Raw genomic sequence first — 22810 nt, forward strand, 5'->3', positions numbered from 1 at the left:
TACCCATGAATCCTTTTTATTCAGCTTTGGATACCATTTGTGTACCATTATGTTCTGATTTTTTTCAAAGAGACATCAGAGTGGGTGGTGAAACTGAAATCCATCCTTAGCAAGGAGGGAGTCACACAGTGTATATGAATATGTTTCCTTTTAGCTCTGAATAAGACAAAATTAAGTCTGACTGGGGATTAGGTAAATGAATGCTTTTTATAGCTTTGATGTTCTTAGTGGGAAATATTCCTCCTCTAAAATCAAGCTCCTCCTCTTAAATAGTGATGTGGCTATGCTTTTGATAAAGGTGTTTGCACATTAGAGTGTAACTTGTTTCCATGTGTCTACTTCTTGGGAATGGTCAAAATAGTTTATAATCTAAGAATGATACAAGGTGAAGTGCAGAGAACTTGGACAGAATTCAGACTCGGAATTCTCATTAAGTGGGCATATAATAATGAAGGTTTAAAACATGCAGAAATGGAGTAAGACAAAGAAAAATGATTAATAGCAATAAATGTGTATGATTCTGGCTGGCTGGTTTCCAGTTTAACATTACTTTCTAAACTAGTTATAAATGATAAGGGATCTGTTCTCCAGACTGATCACTTTCCAACCCATGCAAGGAATTGTATCTAAAAGGTGTATTCAGGGAGGGATACCAGGAAGTAAGAGCTGCTGAAGCTGGGCAAGGGGGTGGAAGTGGGGATCAGGCAAGGCCGAACTTTCTGCCAGAGCTCTGGTTTAATTTATGCCCTCCTGGGAGCTCTAGAATCTGTACCAGGAACTTTGTTCTGCCCTATGGCCAGGTTGCCAGGCATCCTGCTTCTGCACCTGCCAGTCAAAAGCTCGGAGTGTGCTGCAAGGTCCACCGTCTTCCAGCATGTCCTCCTGTCTCTACCCCTCAGTGAAGTGTGTCTAGCAGGCCAAAGGTAGTCACAGATCACAAATGCCCTGTTGTGAGAGTAAAACAGACAGTGGGAGGTGGTGTCTGGCTAGAAAAGGGGCCAGGCAGGGAGCCAGGTGAGCAGCAACCGAAAGAATGTCCTGAATACATGAAACACAATGTGGGACTACTTGAGTTTTTCCGGAGTGCTTTGTATGAACAGCTTGGTTTGTTTTGTGCTGCATTAGGGCTGAGGCTGATCCACAGTTGAATCAAAAGGAAAGTTCACTTTTAAATTCACAGTACTTCGGGAGAACCTTAGGGCCGATATATTGATTGACTCTGAATGCTCTCCTCAGGAAAATTCATTAAGCCTCATCCTCCCCATTAGATTCCCAACTCCATATGGCACAAATTAGCATTTGGAAAAGACTCGGTTTGATTCCTTTGCCTTGCCAGAAAACTCAGAATGATCTTAAGTAGCAAGTCATGGCAAAGGAAAAAGGACCATTATGAAATATATATGTCAACTTAAATAGATTAACTCCTCAAAATGTCATATAGATAAAAAGTACCTTGGAATCTGCCATGGCTGAAACTCAGACTCAATGGATGAAAAAAATTTTAGTGCTGAAAAATGTGTAGTGTCTATTTTTAAAGAAATACCTGAAGGTGAAAGTTAGACTATCCAGGTAGATTTCACCAAGTGGCTGCAAAGGTAAGGCGAGGCTGGATGCCATTTATGTATACTTCAGGGATCACCAGACATGCCCTGATTCTGTAACTAGAGAGAAGGGGAAGTGTATTTGCTTTCCAGCCCAGAAGTATCATGCACAGGGGTTGAATCAGAACATCTGGAACTAAGCCAACCATGCTTAGAATGTGACTCTGATTCTGCGCGGCCTCCGGGGCTCAGCGTAGAAATGATCCCTTTAATCTGCAAGGTTACGCTTGCGGCTGAAACACAGAGACATCTAAAGCAAACTTTTCCAGACTGTTGGTGCTCACAGTCCCCTCATTGCTGGAAGTATTCTAGTGCAATTCTTTCATTAATGAATAAAGGTAGCCCGTCCAAGAGTCTGAATGTCCTACCTAGCCCTACTTAATTAGGCTTCTCTGTGGGCAGTTGTTGTCTCTATTTAAGATCTAGGGCAGAAGTTCTCAAACCTTGCATTGTGTTTGAATTACCCAGAGGCTTAGTTAAAAGATTGTTGGATTCCACCCCACAGCTTCTAATACTAGAGGTCTAGAAGTGGACAAAAATTTTGTATTTTGCACATGTTCTCAAGTGGTATTGGTGTCCTAGGTCAGTGGACTACATTCTCAGAAACCCTGCTCTGGAGCCATGAAGGCATTTAAATAGTATAAGTGGCATGTGGTAAGTTGTATGTTCTGTTATATTAAGGTAAGATTGAAGAACAGAGGCAGCTTCCATGGTCAGATAAAAAAAAATGTTGCTGGCTGGCTCAGCCATAGTGAAATAGGTATAGACAAGAGATAACATTTTAGATGACTTAAAAAGACAATCTGGCTACAGTTGAAATCATCTGGAATTCACAAGTGGAAGCAGCTTGTTTCCATGATAAGTCTATAGCCTCTCATATTTCTTTCAAAAGACCTTTTATGGAAATTGGATTCTGTGCTTACCCAAAATATTCATGGAAATAGTTTCTAGCACTCAAGAAACCATTTACAAAATGATGGATGCTATTATCCCTTAATCTGATTAGCATGAAATGAGTAAATTCTTCAGGCACAGGAAGTAACAGACGATTGTATGAATGTAATCCTATTTGACATTGATATTATTGTTTATTACTTGAGTCCTTAACAAATGTAGCATTTCTTCTCCCCCCACCCAGAATCAAACAGGGCATATCCTTTTGTGAGCTACCTGGTAATAAGAACTAATAAACTTAAATGTGTTGTTTATAAGACTCCCCATATTCCTGAAATTAGTCATCTTTAAAATAGACATAGGTATCTCATGGTGATTATATACCCTTTCCTCGGTTTTTTATAATGTCAGCTAAATAAGGTAAAAATAAAGTCATTGCTCTCATCTGAAATGTTACCTGGGAGTAGTGTATTAGTTGTTTCCTGCTTCATGACTAATTATCACACATTAGTGGCAAACATTTCTCTTACAGTGTCAGTCAACCAGAATCACACCTGTTTGGGGACTTGCCAGGATGCAAGGAGACGTTCTTCACGGTGGCTGCTGCACATTGAGCTCTGATTTTGCTACCGTGGTTAGGTGGTTGCCAAAATGCACTTCCTCACCATTTTTCAGCTAAGTTCCCTATATCCTAGACCAGTGGTTCTCAACCTTCTTAACGCTGCAATCCTTTAATACAGTTCCTCATGTCGTGGGACCCCCAACCATAACATCATTTCATTGCTACTTCGTAACTTAATTTTGCTCCTGTTATGAATTGTAAATATCTGATATGCAGGATATCTGACATGTGACCCCTGTGGGGGTTTGACCCACGGGTTGAGAACCACTGTTCTAGAGATTTTCTTTTTATTAGATAGTATACAACATAACCATCAGGCCAGACAGAACCTCTGTTCCTATCAGTCTTTCACTTCTAGGTCTTCTGAAAAGACACCTAGATAGCATGTTTGGTTAAGTCATTGGATTGAAAGCTTTCATCATACCTGCAAAACCATCTTACCTTTGTCATCTCTCCCAGCATCACCGTGAGCATAATAGTCTCCCGCCCCTGCCATACTCTCCTGGTTAGAAACCAGTGTGTTTCTGTCTGTACTTGAATAGGAGTGATTATAGAAAAGCACAGATGTCATGAGGCTACCTTAACATTTCTCCTGCTACAAGTAAGAAAAATGTTGGAATCTGTGAGGAAATTACCCAGTTGGTCAAGAGTAGTGGCATATTTGTTAGTTCTCTCATCTGCCAAAGAATTAGATACAGGTGTTGCACTGCTTAATGAGGTGACACCTGCAGATCATCTCCTACATTTTCTTGGCATAAATATCTTTGGTTTCTCTTTTTAATAGTTCTAATTACTATTACTGTTGGTAGTGATAAATACATTGTTTATACAATCACCCCCTTTAGTGATGGAGAAACTTTAATCCCATCGCAATAAACTTCAATTTTTGTCTCATTGACTTGCTCTCAACAGCTTTTAACAGTAATAATTAGTTGCCTCCTCACAGATGGACTTTTTCTTAGCATTGGTTATAAGAAGGTGTTCTGGATTATCATCTGACTCCTTGCAGTTCATCCTTTTCTGCTCACTCCAGATAACAAACTACCATGAAGACCAAGTCATTTTAGAACTCCTAACTAGAGTCACCTCTTTCTGTTCCTGGGTTGTACATCATTGGACAGGACACAAGCAACTATGGATCAAAAGCACTCCAAAAGATAGTAGTTATGAATCGATATACTGAATTGGTATAGACTTACTTCTTGTAATTATTCTCCCCAAAATGTAGTTTAACAATGATTTATATAGTATTTCTATTTCCTCAGGCATTATAAATAAGCTAGAGAAGATTTGAAGTGTCAGAGAGGGTGTGCTTAGGTTACATGCAAATACTTCATAGTTTATGTAAAGGATATGAACATCTGTAAATAGTGGTGTCCATGGAGGTTCTGGGACTAATCTACTACAAATATTGTGAAACTGGGTATTTTGAGGCAGAAATGTTATCTTCCAATGAACAATATAGGCAGAGTTTCCTGTCCTGGGAGCCACTTCCAAATTACTACACAGAGGCTTATATTAATTGTAAATGTTTGATCAATAGCTCATGCTTATTACTAATTAGCTCCTACATTTTAATTTAATCCATATTTCTTATTTACACTCTGCTGTGTGGCAGTACCTTTGTTAGCATGGCATGTTCATCTTACTTCTCTGCATCTCCTCTCGACTCTAACTCTGCCATCCTTTCTCCTTGCATTCTCAGTTTGATCACTCTGCCTATACTTTTTGCCTGACTATTGGCCAATCAGCTTTTGTTAACCAATGAGAGTAATACATATTCATAGTGTACTGTTCTAAGTTAACCATAGAGGTTTGGAGGACTGTAGACAGAGAGGAGACAGGAAGTAGTAAAGGAGGGCTGAGAGAGAATCTCGGCCATTTTGGATGTAGGAATGGTAGAGGTGGGAAGTGACTGGTAGCTGTTACCTGCTTCTTTGTTCTTTCAGGTTCTTACCCCGATATTTGATTCCTGATCTATTATTGATAAAGATTGATTAGATGAATGCTTTGCAACAGAGGCTATAAATGCTTTTAGAATACTGACACAGGTCCTTATACTTGCCACAGTGCCTTATGAGGCTGGAATTAACCATACTACCTGCTACAGCACATGGCTCTTTTAAACTGTATATGATCTGTTCCTCCTCCAGTGCCCTTGCATGGCTTCTTTTCCTATCGTTCTCCTGGCTGTTCATACCAACATCTCCCTTTGCTTCCTTCATGAATTAACCATTTCAGTAATTTCTCAGGGAGACATCTATGCCTACGATTTATGCTCCTATTTCTCCACTTTATGAATTCATGCTTATTGTGAATGAGCATTTGTTGAAGACAGATACATACTGAAATCTATCTCCCCAAAGAATACCAACATTGTGTTCTTTTGCTCAAAAATACATCTTCAGTATTGAATATCTGCTAAACTGCAGCTACTAAGTGAAAATTATTAAACAAAGAATTAGATAATAAAATTTCCAGACCCATAAATAGTTTACAGATTCCACCTTAGCCATGGGTGTTGTATGATTAGTCATCAGAGTTTCCCTTTTCTCTAGGCTCTGCCTTCTTTGCTTATCAACCTCTATTCTGTGCTTGCAACATCTCCCATTCCAAGTGAAACAGAAAGTCTATAAAATCTGTACCTTGTTTAGAAGTCCCATTAGCATTGCATTAAAGATGCTGCCTGGCTTGTTGAGGTGGTATCTTCTCTTTACATATCTTAGCTTTTGAAATAATATATGAGCTCTAGTCCTTGGTGGATGCCCCATATTTGAAAAAGAAGTAATAGTCAAGGAAAGAAAAGAGAGAAGACAATATAAGTAACATTAATTTCCACATTTTTCTGTCATATTGGTTATATTTCTGACTATTATCATTGAGGCAGAGAATTTGGAAGTAAGGCTAGGAATAACATTGAGACTTCAGAATCGAATAAGTGACTTTGCACTGAGTGCTAAACACAGTCTTCAAAACATGGAAATGCAATAAGTAATCCACACACTATATCAGCCAACTTTTTGTGTTTGTTGGTTATTCATAACAACTACCTGTCAGATTAATTTGCTGTGTACAAGTGAGAGCTAATGATATTTTATACTTTCTTCCTATTCAAGCCCAAGTTGCACAGTATTTGTCATCTTCAGCAGGGTATCATTCCTTCCATAAACAAAGTAGAATGCAGACTCTGCTCTGGACTCTTAGCCCAAGTGCTAGATATGTGGAGATGAAATGACACAATGTCTTTGTCAAGATATTCACAAGAAAGCCCAGAAATTCCATGTTAGTAGACAGTTACAATATAACCTGCAACACAGAAACAATCTTCTGTTTTCTTTTTCCACTGCAAATATTCATCTTATTTTACATTTAATTTTTGGCACATGAAGGTAAAATCAATTTTCTCTAGAAGTAGCTTCTTATTGTTTCAGGTTTTCATGAAATATCTTTAACCTTCAGAAATTGTTTGTTATTCTTATATATTCCCTGTTTTTCTTCTATATGTTTTATCAACTATAGAGTTTGAATTAGAAATATCCTCCATAAGCTCAGACATTTTAACACTTGTCCCTGAGTTAGTGGTGGCTGTGAGGAGGTACAGCTTTGAAGGATGAAGTGCATCACTGGGGTGGGCTTTTGAAATTCTAAAGCCCTCCCCACTTTTGATTCCCCCTCTGCTTCATGCTTACTGCTAAAGATGTGCTCTCTAAGATTCCTTCTGCTGCCAGTGACTGCCACATGATGCCACAACCCTTGCCATAATGGACTCATCTCTCTGAAACCATATGCCAAAATAAACCCATTCTTCCTTAAGTTGCCTTTGGTTATAGTGTTTTATCACAGCAGCAACAACAACAAAAGTAACCAATGCTCCAACTTCCAATGTTTCTCCTAGAACTTTGTCCTTTTTGTTCAAAATGGGAAATGTTACAAGCATCAGGGTTTATATGTATGCAGTTACCCTTGTTTGCTTAATAGAGATCTCGGTTTAATATCTCAGTTGATTTAGCAGCAGCCCAAGAAGCAAGATGTTGCTGGCATCTGCATCTCTGCTTGCCACATGGGTTGCCTGGTACACACACACATCTGTAATGAACTGCTTAGCTTTGTGTTGATAACAAGTAATAGTTCCAAGAAATGACTCCTATTTTCTGCCTTCTAAGTTTATGAATCTTTCATTATATTCAACCCAGTGTGTCTAAATAAAGAATATGAGACAGTCACCTTTGTTCAGGAATGGTGCATCTCATTCCCATGGGTCTTTCTTACACCATTGGTTGTAAAACAAAAGGACAAAAATTATGCCTACAGGATGAATAAAAGAAGAGTCCCTATGAGGGAGACAGTACAGGGATTTTTGAGAACTATACTACATGATCAGGCGCTCCCTCATAAACAGAATGGAACTAAAGAACAAAGAGTCAGGTATATGCTCATATGCCTCTTTGGTTCAAACCCCTCTTTGTAGGATCCCAAAAACATTCTCCAATTGTGAATTTTAAAGATGTTTGGCAGCCAATACATAAACTCATGCTAGTTTTGGTAAATTGAGATTGAACAGCTTAATGAATATACCACATGTGGAGGTATACATAATCACACTACACACCCAACCATTAATATCTTCTCTGTTAAATGTTTATGGCTGTAATTGCTGTTCTGATTATGTATTGTGTGAACTTGAAGCATGCTATTATATTGGGTGACTAATGGTATTTGGTAACAATGCATAGAAATTGGTATGCTGGAACGAGTTACATTTTAAATTGTAGTCTTTCTTGAATTTGCAGTGGATTTCATGGCTCATCTCCCTCACAGTAGGTTTGATGGGTTGAAATCTTTCTGCTGAATATAAACATCTGAGACCATCCAGTCTTCCCTTAGCTGGCAGTTCTTCCTTTCCTCATCATGCATGCATTCAAAACAAAAATCTGAAACAATATTCCCCCAATCCTTTGTTGCTGATTTCACTTTTACCCATACTTACAAATGGAGGGGAAATCTCAACATTTTAGTGCATTTGCTGGAGGTCTTAAGAGGTGTGGTCCAGTCTTTGAAGGTGTCATTGTGGGCCTAAAGCAGATGTCTGATGCTGCATTCTCCCTTTACAAACCTAGGCAAGCCAGATGGCCTTAGAACTTAAAGAAAACACATCTACTTCACTGCTTAAAACCATTTTAATGATTGCTTAAGTTTCTGAACACTTAAAGGATAAAATTTAATATAAAAGAATTTTCAAAACTAGGAGATTGTGGAAGTTTCCCTCAGTTACATCAAATCCAAGCCTACATTATTCACTATTAGCCACATTTTATATTCAATAGGTATTATTGACTAATGAAAAATAAGTTAAAGATTCTTCATGCAATGTGTAACTATTATATAGCCTTTATCTATCTTGCTCACCTAGAAGCCTTACAGTAGGTTGTAGCTGGCGTTTCCTTTGGGCTACCAACCAACTTCCAAATAAAGACACAGAGACTTATTATTAATTATGAATGCTTGGCCTTAGCTTAGGTTTGCCCCACTAGCTCTTTTAACTTAATTTAACCTGTTTCTATTCATCTATGATTTTCCTCGGGGCTTTACCCCTTTCTTTCATTCTGTATGTCCTGCTTTCCTGCTTCCTCTGTATTTGGCTGGCTGGCCCCTGGCATCTCCTTGGTGTCTCTTTTTCTTTCTTCCTTAAGCCTAAATTCCTCCTCCTACCTATTCTCCCCACTCGGAAATCCTACATATATCTCCTCCCTCACTATTGGTCATTCAGCTTTTTATTTAGACCTATCAGCTGCCTTAGGTAGGCAAGGTAAAACAGCCGCACATCTTTACATCATTAAATGCTACACATCTTTACATAGCTAAATAAATATTTCACAACACAAACAAATGCAACACATCTTTGCATAGTTAAACAAATCTTCTGCAACAGTAGCATCTTGTGAGTGTGTGTTCATTAGCACATCTCAAAGTGCCTGCCCTTTGACCAGCAGCATCAGCACCAATTAGAAGTTTATTAGAGATCAGATTCTCAGGCTGAATGTCTTTAAGCCTTCCAAGTTTCTTGAATTCAGGCTACCTTCTGAGAGCCACAGGTATTTGAAACATTGTCACCACTTAGTAGGTGGTACAGTTTATATTCAGCAAGGTCTGCAAATCTAAAAGGCACCAACTCTCAAGTGAGCTAAGAAAAAGGACCACTTCAGTGTTTCATAATGAACTGGGTTGTTACAACTATTAACATGGGGAAATTAACCTAGAAAAAGTTTCAATGACAGAAGTAACATTTCTGTTGTCCTGTACCTTGGGTTCCTCATTTTCTTCATCATTGTGTAGAGAATAAGATGCAGGGAAACCCCCAGAGGAATGGCTTTTGCATGTAAATGGAAGTGGGGGATGCTATTTTAATCATGCCTTTGCAGCTGAGAGAGCCTGTGAACAGCACTTCCACCTGGGTCTTTCCCATGCCACATTACCCACCCCATAGCACCCTGGATGCTTTTCCTGAACACACAATTTTACACACCAGTGAGAGGCTTCTTAGCCCTGTGGTATCAGAATGAATCCCCAGGGTAGCTGGCATTAACTATCGCTCCACGACTTGGGTAATGGAAGCTTCCTCTGGAGCTGGCAGTAGAGAACAATATTCATTATCGTCAATATAAAAGTAATGGCGCTTACTAAGTTCTTTGTGAACTCAGCCTGGGTTTTTGTGTGTAAACAAACAAGCAATGTTTCAGTCCATTTGATCAACTGAGAGGAAAGCCTTGGAACAGAAAAAGTTACCATTAAATTTGTTAAGTATAGAGTGTGTGCAGAAAGTTTTTAGTCTACCTGTGTGGAACCGTCATTCAGCAGATACAGACTAGCACAGATGTGCCTTTCCATGTCTGTTTCATGACTATTTTATTTTCATCATTCCTGCCAGTATGCATTTCCCCTGGCTTGTTCCTCTCTGACAATCCGCCTCTGCCCTCCCCTCTATACAGCCAGGAGTTCCACCTCAGCCTTGTGGATTAGCCTTCCATAGCCAGGAACTGCAAGGGTTTTGAAGTATCTCCTTTAAAAGAGGGTGATTGGGTTATTTGCAAGTGCCTCAAAATGGACAATCTACTTTTGCATTTTGTGATAGAATCCTCACGAATCGTCTATGCTTTGCAGGCATTCAATAAACAGTGTTCAGATGAATTAATGAAGAGCATTTGCTCTTGAACAGATTTCCCTAATCAACCACTCTCAAGAGTGAAAGCAGTTTGCCTGGGGCTTGAGACCCAGTGAGGAAGTCATAACCACCAAGCACTGCTGCTGATCTCTCCCTTTCCTTACATTGCAGTCCAGTTCTGAATTCTCCTGTGATGAACCTTCACTCTGTTCCCTGTCTCTCAGGTCTCCACACTGTTCCTTTCCTTTAGATTAAACTTCTACAGGCTTTATTGGGAACCCCTTGCTCTCTTCTGGGCAAAGTGGTCATTACTGTGGAAATGAAGAAAATGTGGGCATGGGCTTGTACTTTGTCAAATTTGGTTGTGCATTATTTCTCCAGGAGAGATCCATGATGCAAGTGTCTAAGCCAAACACTGAATGTCAAGTTGATAGCACACTCTTCTAATGCTCTTGAGGTACTTCCAGTATTGTGAGTGAAGGGACCTAGGAGAAAAATCCATGTTAGTGTCCTTCAAGGTCCTTTTGACTGGTTCCCACATGATACTCTAAACGGTATGAGAAGATTTCCACAGGTCAGTAACAGTGAAGAGTAGGCCAAGAAATCCACTAAGATGGGGAAAGGAAACTTTCAATATGGAATGAGCATGAGAAGAATCCTCCTCCATCTAATCTTCACTCCATCTCTAAGAGAGGAAGTCAAAAGAAAGTGTTCTCTTTGACCTGGTATGTATTTGTATGCAGTGGAGGGATTTGGTATCCAAGTAGACTCTGTACTCATTCCTTAGAAAAGTGATCAAACTGTTTTGGATGAGACATTCAGAATTGGAAGGTACCTGTCAGAGAAAGCTCCCTGAGAGCATTAGTATTCTTGATAATTCTTGCAAATTATGTAGAGAGTTTGTTGTCAGAGGAATCGCTGTATAGTGTCTTTTCTGGGAGAGGGGGGCTAGATGGCTGCATCCCATTGACTCTTGAAGGGGAAATAGTTGTTGAATGTTTGCAAGCCCTTTAAGGGTGTCCTTTTCTTTATATCACTGTGCTCTTTGGCTGGTATACATATGCTACAAACCTTATGATCACTATCCAACACGTAGACTTTCAAGGATTCCAACCCTCTGATGTTGTCTTCCGTGACTTATCTAAATATATTCACTATTTAATCCTACGGGACACTGAGGGTCACCCATGCAGAACCCTTGTTGCGCTGCCACTGTGTGTACATCTTTGCTAGTCTTTGCTCCTGGATTTTCCTTGATCTTCCTCTCTCCTACTTCACTCGACATGCATGGACTATAGCTCCAAGTTTCTGAAGACAATGAATATCTTAGATCCATCTCAAACCCCTGGGCCATTCTTATCTGGAATATATCTCCCCCTGCACTCTCCAATTTGAGGAACCTACTTTACACTTCCCCAAGGCAAATGATTCCTCCATGTGTACTTAGGGGGAAAAAAATCCTCTTTTCTCACTTCTCAGAGCAGTTAACTTTAAGAGTGGCATTAACATACTCTTCCTTGTCTTATACATATTTGTTTCTTCATGTTCCTTCCCCTGCTTGATGGCATTCCAGAAAAGCAATCATGTATGCATGTTTCTTGTGTCCTGGAGTAACTTACATATAATAGTTGTTTGAATAATGAATAAGTTTGGTAATGAATATGTAAAAGGGCAGTAGTGTGAGATTTGTGGTCAAAGGTTGGCAACAGAATTTGGTATGTGTGTCCGTATATTGTCCGGATGCATTAGGTATGAGTGAGGTGATGGGAGCAACTCCTCTTACTGGCCTCTCTAATCTTCTCTTTGATTTCTCCCACACCCCACCTACATTCTGTGACCCCAGGGTTACTTCTCAATAGCAGAACAAAGAGACTGGGTTTCTCTTGATTTAAGAATTGGTTTAGAGTGACAATTATCAACCTGTGTCAAATATCAGATATCCTGCCTATCAGATATTTACATTATGATTCATAACAGTTGCAAAATTACAGTTCTGAAGTATCAGTGAAATAATTTTATGGTTGGGAGTCACCACAACATGTAGAATTACATTAGAGGATCACAGCATTAGACATGTTGAGAACACTGGCTTTTTGGATGTAGATTTAAGGATGTAAACTGTGGGCTTAATTTGTCTAAGATGCTTTAGCAAATATATTGAAATATGTACTAAACTGAGCAGTCAGCAGTTGATGATCTTTTTGTTTTCTTCCTGATTCAGTGAGACATAATATGGAAGGGTAGCCTGTTACAGATAACTTCGCAGGCAAATCTCCAGATGGCAGTATCCTTTAAAGTGATGTCAATGACATAAAACAAAGAGGAATGATCTGGGTGTCTTCTTAACAATTTCCCATTTTGCCTTCCAGGAGACAGAGCTGTTAGATCTCAGCCTCGTCAAGGATGCCAGGTGTGGGAAGCATGCCAAAGCTCCCAAGGTAGGAAGCAGAGCCTGTGCCTGCACCAGCTGCTACTTTGATTCTTTATCTGTGTCAAGATATCAATTAATTGCCCCAGTTAAAAGTTCCGGTGTTGTAAATGTTGTAAAACACAACAGCCAGTGTGCCCTACTCACTCACTTGAACTTTCATTAAAAGATGGAAACAATGGGTGAGCATATGGGTGGTGTAATGCAGGCGTTTGCTTATTACTCTGTTATTTTACCTTTGTCCGAAGAAAAAAGTAGACATATGAAATGCCAAAGAAGTTACAAATTAAGCATCTATAATTAGAAATTCCAAAATACTGTAAATTCTGAGTGGAAAATTCCATAATGATCAATGCTATGCACTTTCAGGCAATGTATATATGTGTATGAATTTTGTGTTTAGACTTGGGTCATATTAACAAGACATCTGAATACATATATGCCGATGTTTCAAAGTTTTAAAATGTGAAGCACTCTTATCCCAAGTATTTTGAGTAAGGTATACTTTACCTCTGTCAGTTAATGCAAAATGCCCAAGATATTTTTGAGAGCACTTTCAAAATGTCACCTAATTCAGAAGTATTAGTAAACATTTTTTTACTTACATTTGTCAGAATTCACATTCTTCCTAGTAAACAGAGATGATATGAAGCAAAAAAGTGCTGTACAATTAAAAAAATCACGCTTATAAAGGCAAAAGTTAATTCTTCACATTAGGACCAAGGACACTTTGGGATATGTTAAGTGGGATGTCATTGGTTTGGCTTTGCAGCAAGTTTTCTGAGTGTAATATTCAAGTGCTGGATGAAGAAAATGTGTCTTTTAACTCATCCTGGTTGGTAGAGTGCATTGTCTTGTCATCAAAACTGAAAACTCTTTGTTACTGGATTTAATGTTTAACACATTAAGTACTTTATTTCTGGCAGAGACAGTGTATCAGCAAAGCAGCGAGAGAAGGGGAGTTGCCATTTACAAGCTTAAACCAGCAATTTTCTTTTTTTAGTGTCTTCCCACAACTGTTGTTTTAGCCTCTGAAAGTCAAAATAGTTTCTTGAACGTTCAGAATGATCTGTTACTTTGGAGGTGCAGAGAAAAAGTCAGCTGCAATTCTTTTTTTCCTCACAGACATCCTGCAGCCGTAGGTTGGTGCTAACAGAGTCTGGCATGGAGCAAATACCAACTGCTGGGGTTAGCTGAATGGGTTAAACTGGTTGAGTAGAAAATGTGAAAAATAATGTTTAGAAAGAAAAAAAATCAGAAATGTTTGCAAGAAGGCTTCCAAGCGTGTTTCAGGTGAAACCAGTTAACCATTTAGATTTCCCTTCTCACACAGGGGATTTCAGTGGCTTGGTCTTTGCACTTCATGTCAAGCATCTTGGAATTAGTAATTTGTTGATGATACAGAATGATTCCCAGTTTGCAGTTAGCAAAGAATCTTTTCCTCTTCAAACAATGTTTCAGTCATGTAAGCCTATTAGCTCCATGTATAACATCAATAACTTAGCAGTGAAACTTGTCTTTTAACCCAGGATTATTGGCCTCACCTGATATCTGTAGTAGCTGAGGACAGTTGCATACCTCACTCCACCTGACTGCTTTTCCTCAGCCCCCACTGGTTTTCACCAGACCCCACTGCTTCTCAAGCACCAGGAGTCAAAGCTAGTTCCACTGGGGCCTCTTGGAAAGTGGCAAGCGGGAACGGGTCTCTTTCACTAGCTTCTCAGTGAGTGCTTGGTTTATGGATGCGGTTTGATAAATGTCTATTGAATGTTGATAAACGATAGAAGTGGCATCTGCACTGTGTTCCGCTGATAAACTATGATTAGATCTCAAAGTGCCTCCCCTGAGGAAGTGCTTTTGAAATCCAGGATACTGGGCTTGTCTCTTTCTGCTAACACTTTCTTGGAGAGAAGGGTTGCTTTCTCTGTGGGCCATTCTCGTTCTGTGCTGTTTTCTCTGAGCCTAACATTTCTGGAGCTGGCTCTTTTCTATTTACCTGCATGGCCTTGCTGAGACCTACTTACTCCTCATGGACTTTTAATAGGTACTTAATAGGAATGTTTCAAGGAGGCAATGGAATAATTCAGTAACAAACTCTTTGCACAGGAGATCTGTGCAATGAAATCATCTGGGAAACTAATAAAAAAAATGTTGTTGCCTATTTCTCACCCCCCATAAAGCTTGGATCCTGAGAATCTGATGGCTATAGATGATGTGTGGCTCCAGGGTGCTGAAACACACATCTGCAGCAGAATTTGGCTGTCACTGCTCTAATGTGCTGATGACACTGCCATCTTAACATTAGTGGTACTGAAGACAGAACCAAGGACTTCATGCTTGTCAAGCTCTGTACTGAGTTATTCCCCAACCCTTCCTCCCAACATTTTTTTTTTTTAAAAATATTATTTTAAAATTTCAGATCTGATTTCCAGGAAGTTAATTTTCATCTCATTTTCTTAAATTGGGAAAGTTTAAATGTCAAGAGTGATCAGAGTAGGAGTCTTGTTAAAGGAGCTTTGTGGATCCACAGGCAACGTAGGCGACTGTGTCGATGAAAAGATTCCTTAACGTGACAAAGATGACCTCAGCTCAACCTAGACAAATACAGATATAACTTATTTAAAATGTTTGGAGTCTTATTCTGTCTGATTACGCCATGCGGTTTATGGCATCAAGGACCAGGTACCTATTTTTCTCTCGAGCCTGCTGAGCCTGGCTTCCGTCTCCATCTCCTTCATCAGGTCTCCCGCACAGTGACACCCTCAACAGCTATTGACTGACAGTAGGGCAAGGGGGTATAGATGGAGGAGAGTTGTCCTCTAAAGCCTTCAGGAATGAGTCCAGTAGGACATCTTGTTGAAAAAGATGTGTGGCCTGAGGTGGATGGCTGCTTTATTAAGAATGCTGGGATAAAGGCCAGGTGTGGTGGCAGATATCTTTAATCCCACCACTTAGGAGGAAGGGCAGACGGATCTCTGAGTTTGAGGCCAGGCTGGTCTACAGAGTGAATTCCAGGACAGCCTGGGCTACATAATGAGACCCTTTCTCAAAAAAAAAAATTAATTAATTAAAAAAGAAAGAAAGAAGGAGGAGAAGAAGAAGGAAGAGTAGGAGGAGGAAGAAGGGGAGGAGGAACAGGAAAATGAATGCTGGGATAAGGTTTTCAGAACTTAAAACAGGAAATTCAACACAAAAAGGAGAAAAAAATATAGTGAAAGGTTCACAATGTAGAACACTATTGAAGTGATGGGATACGCAGTGATCCTAGCACTTGGGAGACTGAGGTGGAGGGTCACAAGCCTGAGCCCAGACCAGGCTACACAGCCCCATGACCCTGTGTAAATAAACAAACAACAACAAAAAACCAGGGGTGGACATAAAAACATAAAATGGCACAGAGGCAGACTCAGGAAAAACAGCAAACTGAAAGGGGAACAGATTCAGCATTAGACTTTCTGTAGAAGCTTCTAGATCAGAATGAAGGTACCTGTGGAGTAAATGTTTATCAACATATTAAGGCACCCTGCAGACAGTTATCTATGTATTTGTATTGCCTTTGTTCTTCCCAGCATCTTGTTACATAAAAATTCAACACTGGGCTGAGAATGAACTGTTTTCTGTCCCTGCTGTGATTTGAAATGGCATTTATAGGAAATGGAGAAGGTGATGTGATGCCCTGCTAATGAACTTAAGTGTCGACTTCCAGCATCGTACACAGAGTGAAATCTGTTCTTCTGTATACAGCTTTTGTTCAAGTCACTGGTGTTGAAATTTCTCATTGGAGTGACTTTGGGAGACTTTATAATCTAAATGTAAAAACCAGAAGGCACCTTACTTACATCTTTAACTCTAAAATGCATTGCTCTCTCCTTCCTTTGCCCTTTTCCTCTGCCTCACCACCCACATACAAGGCACTGTGGCATATAGATTTGGCTTATGCTGTTCATAGCCACTCTGTGGGCTGATTTTAAAAGGAACTCTGTTCTCAGACAGTGTCACTGTGATGTCAGATCTATTAGTAGTTCTTGACCCAGCAGATTAGTTCACTGGCTTGTGTCCAGCATTAATTGAAATAGACTTGACTAGAATTAAAAACATCAGCCTTGTACAGGGCTGCTTTTTTCATGGAATGTTTTTGTGTACATTAAGTACATCTTCTGGGTCATGCAGCAATGTATATATTTTTTCTGGAAGGCCATGCAAGAAAGATTAAAAGGTGCTAATGCAAAGAGATGGCATCCCCACTGTCATGATCCTTAGGATGAAGCAAGTCAGTAGACATGCTGAAAAGGAGATCAAGGAGAGAAGAGCAGCTCCCATTTCTTGCACCAGCTATGCCATTGATGAGCTTAAAGAAGGTGTGCCTTCCTTCCTCTGGGCCTCACTTGTCCTCATCTGTGCAATGGGGCTGTGGTGGATGTCTGGTTTTAGGAGTATAATTTCTGCTAGCCTTTGATTCCAAATTTTAAATGAGGTAATTAATCATAGTCATGTGCTTCATATTGTGGATTCTAGAATTGGTGTCCAGCAAATTGACATAACCTAAAACTTCTTGCTTTGGACATGGCTAATCAGGTGAAAGTGAAGGGGAAAAAAAGCCAAGTGCTAAATTCATGACTGTTAAAGGATGCAAACTAAAGGAAAATAATATTTTTGTCAACTTAAGACATTTTGCTTTATTGTAAATACAACCAACACAGTTCAGGTAGGATTGGCTTTTCTGCTTTCTTATTGGGACATAAAGCTAAGTAAAACTCATTAGACTCTGTCCAAAGGTGAGAGTAGTTATGGGAAGGAGAAATTTATTTCGCTGTTCAGAATGGCATGTGCCTTCAGCTCAATGTAGACAGGGGCCCTAGTTTGCTAACAGGTTGATAGATGCATTGCTAAGAGAGGGATGTATGTGTGTGTAGCATATGCAGGTAAGGGTCCCAGGTTGCCAAGTGCCTTACTGGAAGAGGGGTGTGTGCATAGTCTAAAGAAGAGCTAATACCAATACTCCTAAAATTGTTCTGAAGAATAGAAACAAAATAATATTCATGTTAAGTTTTACACATGGCTTTATATATGGCTTTTTAAAAGTAATTCTAAATTGAATTTCGACTTGCAGGAAGCAACATCACAGTTACAAAGACCTCCCATCTTTAGACTGTACACGACCTCTAGGCTGTCTATATTCAGTGACACATATAGCAATATCTTTGAGAAACATTGCTGTAACTTTTCTTCTAAACTTTACTTTCTGTAAAGGGAACTGCTTCACACACTAACCTATCAGCCAGGTCCTTTGATTTGTAGAGGCAATTTATTTCAGATCTATAATGTTGATTTAAATATGGATGCTTTGTAAACATCTAGGTTAATAATTACATTCTAAATTATATATAGTATTACCAGAATCCCATAAGGCATATTAGAGTAAAATTAAATTTTAAAAATTGATTGCCTTTGCCTTTTTAATCTCTATGTAGTAAATGATGCTTCTATGATTATTAGTTTTTCATCTCTATTCTGTAGGGTTTGGCAAGGAGTTGGTGATTTCTGGCAGGCACACACCTAAGTTCTGGGAAAAACCAGGAGTGAATAAACAGGACAGACAGCTCTGGCCCTGTGTAACTTCTGTTTGGGGATGATGGTGCTCAAAAAGCGGCCTCCAATAAAAGAACGGAAACCCCAGAGTTCTGTGTTGGCTGACTTTCTGTGGGGAAGCCTTTCTACCCTGAAGGATTTCACGTCATCAGCCTGATGTCAACAAATGGAGAGTAGTGGTATAAAGCATGCCATGGCCTCTAGCCCTCTGAACACATTCCATCATGTCATAGTGTGTGAGGAAGAGATGACTGATAAATCCCCCTGAGAAGAATAAGCAATGAGAGGAAACCATAGGCCATGAGCTATGGGGAGGCTTTCTGTTTTATGCAGCTGTTACAGAGTAAGCTCTCTTGATGAAACAAGAACTTAATGAGGGCCAGAATTGGGTGAATGACCACAGGCAGAGCATCCAGGCAGAGGGCCCTGCAAAAGCAAAGCCTCCAAATGGGGCATGTACATAGCATGTTTGAACAATGACAAATGTTGGTTGAACCACAGTGAGTTTCAAGCCTGAGACCATGCCAGTGGCTTCAGATAATTCTATTATAAGTAAAGAGACATAGAGTCTTCTGAGCTGGATAGAATCAGAGTCTCTGAAGGCAATATGTGCTGTGTTGAGAATAGACTTCAGAACATGAAGCAATGGAGACCAACTGGCAGCTGCAGACAGCCTGGAGAATAATGATGGTGACTTGCGGTCAAGATGGTAGCTGCTGAGGTGTGAAAAATGTGTTAACATCTAAATATGAATTAACAATGGGAACATGGGATTTATTAATGTGTTAGATGAGAAAAAATGAAGAAAGAATTCAAAAACAACTATAAATATTTTGACCTGGGAAACTAGAGTAATTGATTTGCTATGTTTTGAGATAGGAAAAAAAGGAAAAGAATCCATCTTAAAATGGAAAAATCCATAGTTTGGTTTTGAATAATTAAATGGTTGTATTGTCTGTCAAACTTCTAATATGATGAATACTCAAAGTGAGTTCAGAGGAGATGTTGGCCCTGGAAATAAAACTTTTGGTGTTTAAAGCTTGGGTGAGGTGTCCTAATGAGTTTGTATAAAAGAAGACATTAAGGCTGGGGAGATGGCTCTGTAAATAAGTGCTTGTTCTGCAAGCACAGAATTTTAGTTTGGATGTCCACTTCACTATGACAAGTTCCAGGCATGGTTGGGCATGTCTAGAACCACAGAATTGAGGAGCAGAGACACGTGGAGCCTGACAGCCCATTTGCCAACTACCCTAGCCAAAATGGCAAGCTGCTGGACCTTATCTCAAGGCAATAAGGCGGAGAGCAGAGGAAGAGACGCTGAAATCCTGCTCCAACATCCACATGTTCACTCATGGCTCCTGCACACTTCCATGTACTATGATGCCCCCATATGACACACACACACACACACACACACACACACACACATACACACACGACACAAAATACACAGATACACAGAGAGAGTGTGTGGGGAGAGAGAGAAGAAAGTCTCAACTGCATCCTGATGTCCGTGACATGTAGACTTTGATGAGTTTGTGAAGAACTAGCACAAAAGCCTTCGAACAGTACTTCATCAATGAGTTGAAAGCAGAAACTCAAGCAAGCAGACATTTATTTTCCAGTGTCTCTCTAAGATAAATGGATATATGAAAATGTAGCATATGCTTCAATATTGAGTTTTAGTTAGTCTTGAAGGGACTTAAATTGTAGCATGCATTACAACACAAACAAACTTTGAAGATACTTTTCTAAATAAAATAATATGTAAATATTATTATATGTAAATAATGTAAATATAAATAATATCTAAATATATAAAAGGACAAATGAGGTGTGATTCCATTCAGATGTCAGGTATTCAGATTATACATTCAGAGAGTAAAATGGTGGATGTCAGGGCTGTGAGGAGGGAAAGGGAAAATATTGTTACTTAGTTGAGAGCTTAATTTGAGAAGATGGAAGAGCGTCATGGGTGTATGATGATGATAGCTGTACCACAGTATGTGTTTTCACTGACTTTGTGAATCAGCTTTGTGTATTTCACCAGAATAAAAGAGACCATAGGTAAGGACAAAGGAAATAACACAAAAGCGCATCCAAGTTCCTCAAAATGCAAAGAGAAGGCAGGCAGGGGTGGGGGAGGGTCAAGTGGTATTTCTTCTTAACCTTTTATTTTCCTACTGAAACTTCCTATTGAGGATTACACTGCACATTCTTTCAAAATTTCCTGCATCATAAACATATCTTGCTAGTGGGATTGTTTATTTAAGGGTTGTCAAATCCCAACTAGCCCGTCATAGGATTTGGATGCCAACACAGGAATCTCATAATGAGCTGTTATTTGGGTGTTCTACAACAGTGGTTTCAATGAATCATCTATGAGGCTTGGAGCTGAAATGAGAACTTTATTCATTGCCCCTTTCAGTGACTATCAGTGAATTTCCTGACTTTGTCCAGATTTATCATTGCATGAAACTGCCGACGTAAAATCTGATATAGATACTTGTGGGCTAGGAAGAAAGAAAAGAATGCTAGATGCAACAATATCAAAGGTTTCCTCATTTTCTTCCGACTGCTAATGAGATCAACCTCTGGCCCTTATTCTTGGCTTCAACTGTTTCTTAATTCACCTCACATGTTGCCAGAGCTTTTTCGGAATTGTTTTTGGTCACTCTGTTTCCATAAATGTGTTTCTGTTTTTGACTAATGGAAGCAAAATAGAGCTAAAATTTCTCAGAACTTGTGTGAGTGTGGCTCTGTGTGTGTGTGTGTGGGGGGGGGGGGGTTGACAGCTATTCACATTTATCTTTAAATGTAAATTATATGGCACGGTACTTTTTATGTTCATTAAATTCCATATATGTCAGTAGTTTCCTTGGAAACAGAAACCTTTATATAACTTTAGTAGCAGAAACATTAGGATGCTGGGGTTGGGCAGAGTGGGTGCCTATTTGTACTTGAAATCCTTTACATGTTCTTTACCCTCAAGGACAGTCAATAGTGGACAGGAAAAGACACCGAAAGTGACCATTAAGGCACAACTCATCTTCTCTAATGGCTGGAAGCTTTTACTTTCTCTAAAGTTTTTTTTTTTTTTTTTCAGATGTGCTGTCTTTGCTGGGTGGGATCTTAGGCTAAATCCCCTTCTTTGAGGAGATGTTAGTATGATTCTTCTTATCAAAAGTTAAATTTGAGTGTTTGAGCAATGTTCACATTACTCAGTGTATGTGAAAATCCATCTTAAAATTTAGTGAACTGAAAATGTATACGGTTGAATTGATGTTCTGATTTTTTTTATTACGACAAATATCTTAACTGTGCTTAACACAGTTAAACATCTCACAGTCTTTGAGACACTTAGTTACAGAGGAATGAAGGGAAGGAGACACAGGAATTAAAGGACATGGCAACAGAGAACATGTGTGTCCTGGTTCCCAGCATTGATAGCAGTGTTAGCAGGAATTTTGTTGAAGCCCAGGTGTTTACCAAAGGCCATGAATCTTGATAATTGTGCTTTTGTCTTATGAGATCTCAGCCCATATCCAGCAAGTTCAACCTGTAGAGGTGCAGGGTAGAATTCAGGAAACACTTCTCAATTTTAATCCTTTCAAATGAAAAATTATGCCATCTTGTGGTTTTCACTGTTAATAATTTTAAAAAAGTAGTTCTACCCACTGACCTACACTATAAAGCAGGGCTTCTAATTATGGATTCTAATATAAAGATATGGGAAGTACTTGGGGAGCTTTTAAAATCTTGATGCATAGTCTACACCCAAATCAATTAAAGTACAATGTGTGGTGTGGGTTCACACACCATCTTTCCTCTGAAGCTCCCTGAAGGTACCCTGGTGTTCAGTCAAGTTAGAGAAGCATTTCTGTATGTGAGAGGGACCAGTGTAAATAGGTAGTCCCTCTTTTGAAGATAGTGACTTCAGAATTATGATATAGAAATGCACTGGGAATTTTCCTAGAATCTTTCAATATAGACCTCTTTAAACTTGACCACTGTTCTCAATTAAGAAAAAGAAATGTGTCCTATGGCTTCATCTCCTCTGACTACACTGTAAGATATACGGGTTAAGACTTCAATACATGGATTTTGAGGGGGGCATAATACAGCTAAAAGAAATATTTCCTCTTGGTATTCTTAAGACCAGGTTTATGACTTACTTCTACACAGAGTAATTCTGTTCTAATAAAGATAAGTGTACTGTTTTCCTTATAATCAATCAATGTGATCATCAAAATGAATAAGACCTTACAGTTGAAATCATTTTTTAAAACCATGTTATTGCACTTCTATGTGGCTTTATGGAAAACATATTGTTTTATGAATTTTTGTACCTAGAGAAACGAACATGTGTCTTCATGCACTGTAAACACATACTGGAGAGTAACTACCATGGTCCAAACTCTCGGGTGAGACAGCAGTGTGCCAAAGATATATAACCTAGCATGTCATTTTCTATATATGAGACTCGGTTTCCTTATCTGGAATTCAAGCTTAATCTC

General features: G+C 39.2%; 1 protein-coding gene across 2 annotated transcripts in view; it reads left to right on the top strand.

Annotated features, from left to right (window-relative positions):
* The window catches only part of Plcb1 (phospholipase C beta 1), a 695339-nt gene that overhangs the window by 200216 nt on the left and 472313 nt on the right, over positions 1-22810 (top strand). For both annotated transcript variants that reach the window (XM_006983966.4, XM_006983965.4), the window contains exon 3: positions 12646-12714. In XM_006983966.4, coding sequence (XP_006984028.1) covers positions 12646-12714 — 69 coding nt within the window. The remainder of the gene's footprint in view (positions 1-12645; positions 12715-22810) is intronic.

Source organism: Peromyscus maniculatus, chromosome 4 (genome assembly GCF_049852395.1).
Source record: "Peromyscus maniculatus bairdii isolate BWxNUB_F1_BW_parent chromosome 4, HU_Pman_BW_mat_3.1, whole genome shotgun sequence".
NCBI lineage: Eukaryota > Metazoa > Chordata > Mammalia > Rodentia > Cricetidae > Peromyscus > Peromyscus maniculatus.